Source organism: Bufo gargarizans, chromosome 6, assembly GCF_014858855.1.
Source record: "Bufo gargarizans isolate SCDJY-AF-19 chromosome 6, ASM1485885v1, whole genome shotgun sequence".
In the NCBI taxonomy this organism is placed as follows: domain Eukaryota; kingdom Metazoa; phylum Chordata; class Amphibia; order Anura; family Bufonidae; genus Bufo; species Bufo gargarizans.
Genome location: NC_058085.1, coordinates 378514450 through 378524945, shown reverse-complemented (window position 1 = coordinate 378524945; position 10496 = coordinate 378514450). Strand labels below are relative to the sequence as shown.

The 10496-nt window shown below is 51.3% G+C and overlaps 1 protein-coding gene across 4 annotated transcripts; it reads left to right on the top strand.

Annotated features, from left to right (window-relative positions):
• The first annotated feature begins 1956 nt into the window (after positions 1-1956).
• Positions 1957-10261, top strand: TRUB1 (TruB pseudouridine synthase family member 1). 4 transcript variants are annotated; one of them, XM_044300275.1, is made up of 8 exons: positions 1957-2379; positions 3086-3178; positions 3330-3385; positions 3909-3990; positions 7555-7627; positions 8232-8371; positions 8948-9004; positions 9846-10261. In XM_044300275.1, exons 1-8 carry the CDS (start codon positions 2244-2246, stop codon positions 10043-10045), a joined length of 837 nt encoding a protein of 278 aa, XP_044156210.1. In that variant the 5' UTR covers positions 1957-2243; the 3' UTR covers positions 10046-10261. The 4 variants fall into 4 exon arrangements, with proteins under 4 accessions (XP_044156210.1, XP_044156211.1, XP_044156212.1 ...); XM_044300276.1 differs by having other exon boundaries at positions 2116-2361; XM_044300277.1 differs by having other exon boundaries at positions 2205-2361; positions 3086-3200.
• The last annotated feature ends 235 nt before the right edge of the window (positions 10262-10496 follow it).

Below are 10496 nucleotides of genomic sequence, written 5' to 3'. Positions count from 1 at the left end.
TTTTGTGGGTGGGGAACCCCACAGGGAAGGCACGTATCACGGGAGGAGGGATTCTGTTGACCACATGTTTTGCAGGTCCACCCATCTGCTTTCTTCCCGGCGCCATTATAGGGTGGTGGCTAGTCATGTATCAATGCAACACCAGGCTTACAGAAATATCTCTGTCTTTTCTCATCAAAATTTAGTTCCCCCCCGGTCTGTTCAAATTCTTTACTACAGTCCAACCACACACGGACCATGTCTGTCAATTCATCATCTTCTAACTTCCCTCTCTTCTCGTTTAACAGCACTTGCCAGGTAGCACTACATAGGATGCCTCCTTTACAGACACCTTTAACTCTTCTCCAACTTACTTAATCCTTTTATGAGGATGCCTCCTTTACAGACACCTTTAACTCTTCTCCAACTTACTTAATCCTTTTATGAAACGTTTGCCTCTCCTGTCCGCCACGTACTGTTCAGGTGAACAGTAACCCTTCGGGACACTTTCCTCATTTCCCATTATCTCTCGTACCTACTGAAGCCGCCTAAAGACCTCTGCATAGAGTAATCACTGGACGTGAAGACCTTTGAGTTCCGGTCAGCACACTCTGGGCTACCGCGAACCGCTCTCCACCCATCTGTGATCGTCCCCTTTATGGAGATTTGAGTCAGACACCGGGCTGAACTCCGATACAGGAACACAGGAGAACTCCGTGTCTCCAGTCAATGATACTTGTCAACAGGGTCTTCACAACTTATAGGCACAACACAGTACATCAAGACTTTAAGAAAACATATGGGGTTCTTACTTTCATGCCCTCGAGGACGTCCCAGACTGCTTCCGCACCCCTCCCTCAGACGAACACCAAGAGGCTACACCAGGGGACACTTTATAGGCAAGATGACTCAATTTTCCTACCTCATATCACGGGTTGCGATCCCGGTGTCCGTTAGTGCGCCTCTCCTCGTCTGGTCTCTGGGGGTACGGGAACAGAGGGTCCAATCCTCGAGCCCCACGTTGGGTGCCAAAATTGTTCTGGTTCTGACAAAGCTGCCAGATTGATTTGATGTACTGCTCCAAATTAATTAAGATACGTGCACGGAGAGATCAGACAGACAACTCACTACATGGAGTTAATCAGTATCTCTGGTTTATTTCTGAAAACAACATGGGTTTCATGAGAGGAGGGAGTGGGAGGGGGGTGAAAGATAAAGTATATATTTTCTATTGGCTATGAACTCTCTACTTTTCTGTAACCTTGACGGCCAGAGGAAATTCCTTCTCCCTCCCCCCTGGGTGAAACCGTTACTTCTTTCTTTGTAGCTGCTTGCTTGAGCTGAACAGAAACCACAAAGAAACACATGATAAAAACACAAAGTAAGATTCTAGTTTATAGGTGTCGGCTGAATGCCTGGCCACCATCTTAGCTCAACAAGCAAGTATCCATTTTGTATCAATAGTCCATAACAGCTCCATTCAGTTCAGGGGGTACAGGGCCCCTTCTTGTGATCAGTGGGGGTCCCAGCAGTGGATAGGGGATTACAACGTAACCGGAATACCACTTTAATATCTGTGGTGGTCTTGGGTGGTCCGGCGACCTGTGGGGCGGGGTGGGGAAGCTCTCCCTGTGGATACATCCACTCCGGGCAGATTTTTTCACGGACCTGTAACTAATCTATAGCAAATTTCATGAGCTACTTGCAAACGTTGGCGCGGCGTTCACACTATGCGGCAGCACGAATTGACATCTGCGTTTTTTCTGTCCACAGCGTGCGGATGAGAGTTCCTAAACTCTCGCTTACTTTGCTGCTGCTGTAAACCGCTGTCCGCCTGCGCTGTGTGAACACGTCCTTGGGTCTACACCGTGCGCCGCGGCGGCGTCTCCTATTACAGGCCGGTCTAATGACCCCCAACACCACAGTGGACGCCAGCGCTGCCTCTCCGGGGTCTCCCAAATCCGCTCATGGTTATATATTGTACTGCATGACCCCTGTACTGGCCTCAGTATGCTGGGACTTGTAGTTCTACAGAGTCTCTAGAAGTCATCCTGGTTCCCTGTGCCTGGATTCTCCCGGTCTCATACACACGTTATACGGAGCTGTACGGATGTGACACATCTCCGTATATTACAGAGGGGCGATTTTAACACACAATCATCATTATACATTTATAACCCCCATCACAACTACATCTCCCAGAATCCCCCGGAAGGAGCGTCCACGGCTGATGACGTCACTGTCGGCGCCTGTCAGGAGCAGGCATGGCTGCAGAGAAAGCGTCTAGGCTGTTGTCACTGAACGGTCTGTTCCCGGTGTATAAGCCGCCGGGTGTCACGTCAGCCCAGACCCTGAACGACCTGAAGAGCCGCCTGCTGAGAGGTCAGCCCCGGGGCAGACGTGAGCCGCGCACACACCGGCCGCCCTGCGTACATACCGCTACGTAACGCTGAGGCGTGACCTGCGGCAGCCAATCGGATCGCCGCATTCATTTTCAAACCTGTGCATGAAAATGAAAGCAGCAATCTGATTGGTTGGCATAGTCAATGCTGCCTTTATGTGGCTGCAAAAGATGGCTGCCAGTCTGTATAGAGGGATTTGTGGAGGAGCCGATTGTATTACAGGCAGACGTGCCAGTGTGTGCTCATGTAGAGAGGGTTATGTTCGCACCAGGTGGCGGTATTCACACCGGTTTTCAGTGTTTAGTCATATAAACTGTGTAAGAATCGTAACGACCTCACACGATGAGCGGCGGTGCGGTTTTCTATAGAACGGGCGACGTAAACATTTTCCAAAACAACTAAATGACGGTGTTAAAAAAAAATCCCTGCGGCTCTAGAATTTATGCGACCTGCTGACCTCCGCTTTCAGACCGCGCCTCATGTCAGATCAGGGAACCTGACTGGAGCTGCACGCTAGACTTTTATATACATATCTAAGATCTCTGCTGGCTGTCGGTGAATGAGAACTCTCTCAGTATTCCCTGCTTGTTCAGTTTCTGCATGGGAGATGTAGCGGAGATTCTGTAACATTAACCATTTGTGTTCCGGGGGCGGGTGGTATTTTGGACATTCGCTGACTTGTGCGCTTCCTTGTGTCCATGTAGAAGCCGGGCTGAAAGAATTTACGAAGAGAAAGAAGCAGACGCTGAAAATTGGCCATGGAGGGACCCTGGACAGCACGGCGTCCGGACTGCTGGGTAATCGGGGTGGAGGCGTCAGGCAGGTCTGCCCCAGAATGAAGGGCTTCTGTCCAGGCGCCATCGGGGCGAGGAGCTGCGGAGTCATGTGACTGAGGCTTTACTCTTTATTTCCTCTCTCCCTCGGTGACTTCTCCTGGTTTCCATCCAGTGGTCGGTGTCGGAGATGGTACCAAGATGTTAGGGGCGATGCTGACCGGGAGTAAGGTAACCGCCCTGCAGAACCAGCGGCTGATAGAAGGGGGGGGGGTCAGACTGCGCTTCTTACAGGGGCCCGTCTCCCATATTTATCAGTACTGTACCGTGGCAGGTTATGGGTGGGATTCTCTTTTAACCCTAAATCCTCCGCTCTTTCTCATCTGTCGGGATAAGGCCCCTTGCAGACGAGCGTTTGTCACTCTGCGAGTCCGCAGCTCCCGGCCTGACCTCCCAGCATTGATGGGGCCACATAGCATTATATTGATTTATAATGCTATGTAACCCTTACAGTTCTGGAATGTATTGGATAACACTGACATAATGCTGCCACTGTTATCCAATACATTCCAGAACTGTAAGGGTTACATAGCATCAGAAATCAATATAATGCTATGTGACCCTGTCAGTGCTGGGAGGTCAGGCCGGGGGCTGCGCTGCGGACTCGCAGAGTGACGAACGCTCGTCTGCAAGGGCCTAAGTTCTGCCATTTATTAGTCACAGATGATTTTATTGCTTGTTTCCTCTCTGGCAGAAATACATCACCACCGGGCAGCTGGGGAAAGCCACCGACACCCTGGACGCATCTGGGACTGTGACACAAGAGAAGCCTTACGGTAAATCCTCCAGCGGCACAGGGGCCAGTGACATGGCGTCACAAGTAGGGTTGTTGCGGGTATCGAAATTTCAATTTTTTTGATACTGTACTATCACAGGACATGAGCGCGCTGCTGTCGGCGCGCTCATGTTCTCTCAGCAGCACGGGGAGAAGGAAGCTGTCCTCCCTCCCTGTGCTGATGCTGCCACCAATGAATGGCTGGAGGGGCGGGCGCACTGCGCCACCAATGATACGACTTTTCCTACACAGAGCGGCGCCCAGCGATGTCCCAGCACTTACTATTAGTCCTGGGCGCTGCTCCGTTCGCCCGCTGTGCCCCAATTACTGTCTCCTCTCCTGCTCCATATGCCAATTACTATCGGAGCAATGGGGAGGAGACATCAGCTTCACTAGTGGGCGTTCCTTCTCCCTGTGCTGCGATTGGACAGCGTTACAGCCAGGGAGAAGGAACGCCCACTAGAGAAGCTGCTGTCTCCTCCCCATCGCTCCGATAGTAATTGGCATATGGAGCAGGAGAGGAAACAGTAATGGGGCACAGCGGGCGAACGGAGCGGCGCCCAGGACTAATAGTAAGTGCTGGCACATCGATGGGCGCCGCTCTGTGTAACCTGATACTGAAAGTCTGGACCCATGAAAGGTCGTCTTTAACGCATAATACAGGAGGCGGGTGTCGGCAGCAGAATCACATAGCCGGCACCCTGCCCCTGACAGGGAGCTGCGATCAGCGGCAGTTAACCCCTCAGGTGCGGCGCCCCTGATCTGCTGCCAGTACCCCCCTCCTGTATTAAGAGGTAATTATTATTGGCGGCACAGTGCATCGGCCCTCTTAACCCCCCCAGTATTAAAATCATTGGTGGCAGTGGCCACAGGGTCCCCTCCGCCCCTATTCATTGGTGGCAGTGGCCACAGGGTCCCCTCCCCCCTCCTCCTCGTTGGTGGTGCAGTGGCAGCTTCTGATCGGAGCCCCAGCAGTGTAATCCTGGCGCTCCGATCGGTTACCATGGCAGCCAGGACGCTACTGAAGCCCTGGCTGCCATGGTAACATCCCTGATGCTGTGTGTACAGAGCAGAGAGAAGCAGGGACATTGTGAATAGGACAAGGGCTGAAAAAAATCCCAGGTTCTAGGCCCTAAGGGGGTAAATAGTTATTAAATAAAAAGTGTAAAAAAAGAAAGAAAACACAGAAATATTAAGTATGAATCACCCCCTTTCCCAATTTCACATATAAAATGTATAAACAATAAATAAACATATTACATATCGCCACGTCAGAAAAGTCCAAACTATTAAAATATAAAAAAAATCTATGCGGTGAACGCCAGAACAGAAAAAAATAAATAATAACTGCGCGATGCACGTGGATTTTTTGGTTTCTTTTTTCGCGTTGTATCGAATGGTATTAAGTATTGCAATACTTTTTTATGGTATTGAAACCGAATCAAAAATTTGGTATCGCAACAACTCTAGTCACAAGCAACCAATATATTACCCATAATCCCTGGTGTGAGGGGGATGTCATTAGTTGACGTTTCACTCGGCTTCGCAGAGCTGACTGTTTTACTGGTTGTTACATCATTAGGAGGCGTTCATGTCCTGCAACCTGATTGGACCAGAGATCGGCACAATATAAAGCTGTGTAATAAGCCTGAAAGGCTGATAACAGGGGGCAATAGACTGTATTCTCCTGTCCTACAGTCATCCTCTCCCCTGAAATGGCAGATAACAGGGGGCAATAGACTGTATTCTCCTGTCCTACAGTCATCCTCTCCCCTGAAATGGCTGATAACAGGGGGCAATAGACTGTATTCTCCTGTCCTACAGTCATCCTCTCTCCTGAAATGGCTGATAACAGGGGGCAATAGACTGTATTCTCCTGTCCTACAGTCATCCTCTCTCCTGAAAGGCTGATAACAGGGGGCAATAGATTGTATTCTCCTGTCCTACAGTCATCCTCTCCCCTGAAATGGCTGATAACAGGGGGCAATAGACTGTATTCTCCTGTCCTACAGTCATCCTCCCCTCTGAAATGGCTGATAACAGGGAGCAATAGACTGTATTCTCCTGTCCTACAGTCATCCTCTCCCCTGAAATGGCAGATAACAGGGGGCAATAGACTGTATTCTCCTGTCCTACAGTCATCCTCTCCCCTGAAATGGCTGATAACAGGGTGCAATAGACTGTATTCTCCTGTCCTACAGTCATCCTCTCCCCTGAAATGGCTGATAACAGGGGGCAATAGACTGTATTCTCCTGTCCTACAGTCATCCTCTCCCCTGAAATGGCTGATAACAGGGGGCAATAGACTGTATTCTCCTGTCCTACAGTCATCCTCTCCTCTGACATGGCTGATAACAGGGGGCAATAGACTGTATTATCCTGTCCTACAGTCATCCTCTCCCCTGAAATGGCTGATAACAGGGGGCAATAGACTGTATTCTCCTGTCCTACAGTCATCCTCTCTCCTGAAAGGCTGATAACAGGGGGCAATAGATTGTATTCTCCTGTCCTACAGTCATCCTCTCCCCTGAAATGGCTGATAACAGGGGGCAATAGACTGTATTCTCCTGTCCTACAGTCATCCTCTCCCCTGAAATGGCTGATAACAGGGAGCAATAGACTGTATTCTCCTGTCCTACAGTCATCCTCTCCCCTGAAATGGCTGATAACAGGGGGCAATAGACTGTATTCTCCTGTCCTACAGTCATCCTCTCCCCTGAAATGGCTGATAACAGGGAGCAATAGACTGTATTCTCCTGTCCTACAGTCATCCTCTCCCCTGAAATGGCTGATAACAGGGGGCAATAGACTGTATTCTCCTGTCCTACAGTCATCCTCTCCCCTGAAATGGCTGATAACAGGGGGCAATAGACTGTATTCTCCTGTCCTACAGTCATCCTCTCCCCTGAAATGGCTGATAACAGGGAGCAATAGACTGTATTCTCCTGTCCTACAGTCATCCTCTCCCCTGAAATGGCTGATAACAGGGGGCAATAGACTGTATTCTCCTGTCCTACAGTCATCCTCTCTCCTGAAATGGCTGATAACAGGGGGCAATAGACTGTATTCTCCTGTCCTACAGTCATCCTCTCCCCTGACATGGCTGATAACAGGGGGCAATAGACTGTATTCTCCTGTCCTACAGTCATCCTCTCCCCTGAAATGGCTGATAACAGGGGGCAATAGACTGTATTCTCCTGTCCTACAGTCATCCTCTCCCCTGAAATGGCTGATAACAGGGGGCAATAGACTGTATTCTCCTGTCCTACAGTCATCCTCTCCCCTGACATGGCTGATGACAGGGGGCAATAGACTGTATTCTCCTGTCCTACAGTCATCCTCTCCCCTGAAATGGCTGATAACAGGGGGCAATAGACTGTATTCTCCTGTCCTACAGTCATCCTCTCCTCTGAAATGGCAGATAACAGGGAGCAATAGACTGTATTCTCCTGTCCTACAGTCATCCTCTCCCCTGACATGGCTGATAACAGGGGGCAATAGACTGTACAGCACAGGTTGGGGTGTGATAGTGCGGTATACTTAGTGTTTTCTTCTCTTTGCTCAGATCACATCACTAGAGAAGAGTTGGAGAAGGCGCTGGAGAGGTTCACCGGGAACACCCTGCAGGTCCCTCCACTGTAAGTCTCCCTGCCCGATGTGGTAACGGGGGCAGTGCTTTATATTACCTGGTGTGGGGGAAGGGTCTCCAGTAGAGATGAGCGAATTTCAGGGTATGAAATTCGTTCACGCTTCGTTTACTGGAAAATGGTGAATTGCTTTATGGATTCCGTTACCGCGGACCATAACGCAATTCTATGACGGAATGCCTTTAGAGACTTTCCGTTATTTAATCCGTCATGAGAGAAGTCTATGGGCTGCAAAACGGATCCGTCCCATTTCCGTTGTGCAGGAGAGGACTCCATCATAACGTAAACCAGACGGATCCGTTTTGCAGCCCATAGACTTCTATTATGACTGAATGAATAACGGAATGTCTCTAAAGGCATTCCGTCATAGAATTGCGTTATGGTCCGTGGTAATGGAATCCATAATGCAATAAACCATTTTCCAGTAAACGAAGCGTGAACGAATTTCATAACCGGAAATTCGCTCATCTCTAGTCTCCCGTGTTGTATACTATTACACTGTGTGTGGGGGGGGTGCACAGGTAGTTTGACTGTCTGCAGGGGGGGCTGACTCCTGATGCTGGTAACATGAAGGGTTAATGGTCGTATTTTTCAGCTTCTCCGCCTTGAAGAAGAACGGGAAGAGGCTGTCGTGTCTGGTGAGATCAGGGGCCGAGGTCGAGGCGAAGCCGGCGCGGCCTGTGGAGGTCTACAGCCTGACGCTGACGGATTTCCGGCCTCCTCTCTTTACTCTCTGTACGTGGACGAGGTGCAGGGTCCGGACCGCCGTTCTATGGCTGGTCCTAGTGATATCTGATGGTGGGGATCAGTATGGCCGCCTTCAGAACCACCACCCACAAGGTTCCTAACCTGCAGTACTGTGCACTCTGCCCCCGCTTAACGTTACACAGGAGGACACGCCCAATTGCCATCCGCAGTGACATGGGGAGGCTGCATGCTGTCACCCGGTGTATATGACGGCGCTGTCTCCCCAAGGAGAGATAGTACCCCCCTAATCCTGACTTAGGCCTCTCACCCAGTTAAGGCAGTCCTCTCTGCACTGATGAGGGGCAATCGCCCCAAAACAGCAGATGAGGTGCCGGGTTATTTACTATCCGAGTCGTGTCTCAAGGGTCAAACACATTTACATCTGGTGGCATCAGAGGCGGAGCTTGCCAAGAGCTAATTTGCATATTGTCTTCCCAGAATTCCTGAGGAGCATGTATGGCCTATAAGTCTCCTCACGCAGAATAAGGCGCTCTCCCCAAGGAGAGAGAGTACCCCCTAATCCTGTGTATATATCACCTCTCACCGCTCTCTCTTCTGTCACAGGTGTGGAGTGTGGAGGCGGCTTCTATGTCCGGAGTCTAATCAGAGACATCGGAGAAGGTAACGTCGCCCTGACTCTTATGGTCTCTTTCTCCTGTGCAGTCACTGTGTGCGGTCTCTTTCTCCTGTGCAGTCGCTGTGTGCGGTCTCTTTCTCCTGTGCAGTCGCTGTGTGCGGTCTCTTTCTCCTGTGCAGTCGCTGTGTGCGGTCTCTTTCTCCTGTGCAGTCGCTGTGTGCGGTCTCTTTCTCTTGTGCAGTCGCTGTGTGCGGTCTCTTTCTCTTGTGCAGTTGCTGTGTGCGGTCTCTTTCTCTTGTGCAGTTGCTGTGTGCGGTCTCTTACTCCTGTGCAGTCGCTGTGTGCGGTCTCTTACTCCTGTGCAGTCGCTGTGTGCGGTCTCTTACTCCTGTGCAGTCGCTGTGTGCGGTCTCTTACTCCTGTGCAGTCGCTGTGTGCGGTCTCTTACTCCTGTGCGGTCTCTCCTGTGCACTCTCTTACTCCTGTGCGGTCTCTCTCCTGTGTGGCCCCCGTGTGCATTCCCACCCCCATCACTGTCAGCCATCTTAGCTCTTATGGGGATCATTTCCTAGTCCTTCGGTCACCCAGAGGCGCCTCTCCTTCCATCTGTCACCGCGCAGGCGCCTCCTGTCCCTCTCGCTCTACAGCGACCGACTACCTCTGTCCGCAGCGTGTGAGACACGACCTGGTGTCGGGGGTCACGGAAGGTTATGCATCATATACATGTGATTCGGTGACGTCATCGGGAGGAAGCGGGTGACTTCTCGTGTACCCGCCGCACGTTGTCCACGGCTGCGGCTCCTCCTGTCACCTGTGTCATTGCCAGACTGTGTCCCTCTCCAGTATCCCCTGGAAATGAGACTCATGTTCTTCCTCCTGTCACAGCTTTGTCCAGTTGTGCCAGTGTGACTGAGCTGGTCCGCACCAAGCAGGGCCCGTTCACCCTGGACGATGACACCCTGAGGGAGGATCGCTGGGACCTTGAGCATGTCGCCCGGGCGCTGCAGACGTCCGCCCCACCCCCAGAGCAAGCGTCCAAGAGGCTGAAGACTGAGGAGGACGGGGCGCCCGCTCTACAATCCTAAGGAACAGTGTGCCGCCTCCTGAGTGTTCTCCACCCAGTGGATGGGACAGATCCCCAGACAGACATGTGCGCCCCCTACAGGAGGGTCACAGGGAGCGCATCTTCTCACACCTCACCCAATGAGGGCCGGAGAGGAAGAGTCCAAGGAGACAATCGCTGAGCCCAGGAACATGTATATAGTATGTACAGCCACTGAAATAAAGCTATGATGTCACTGCTTCGTGTGTCCGCCTGCACTGACCCCCATGACAGTGTCATCCACAGGTCCCCCATGACAGTGTCATCCACAGGTCCCCATAACAGTGTCACCCGCAGATCCCCCATGACAGTGTCACCCGCAGATCCCCCATGACAGTGTCACCCGCAGATCCCCCCATGACAGTGTCACCCGCAGATCCCCCCATGACAGTGTCACCCGCAGATCCCCCCATGACAGTGTCACCCGCAGATCC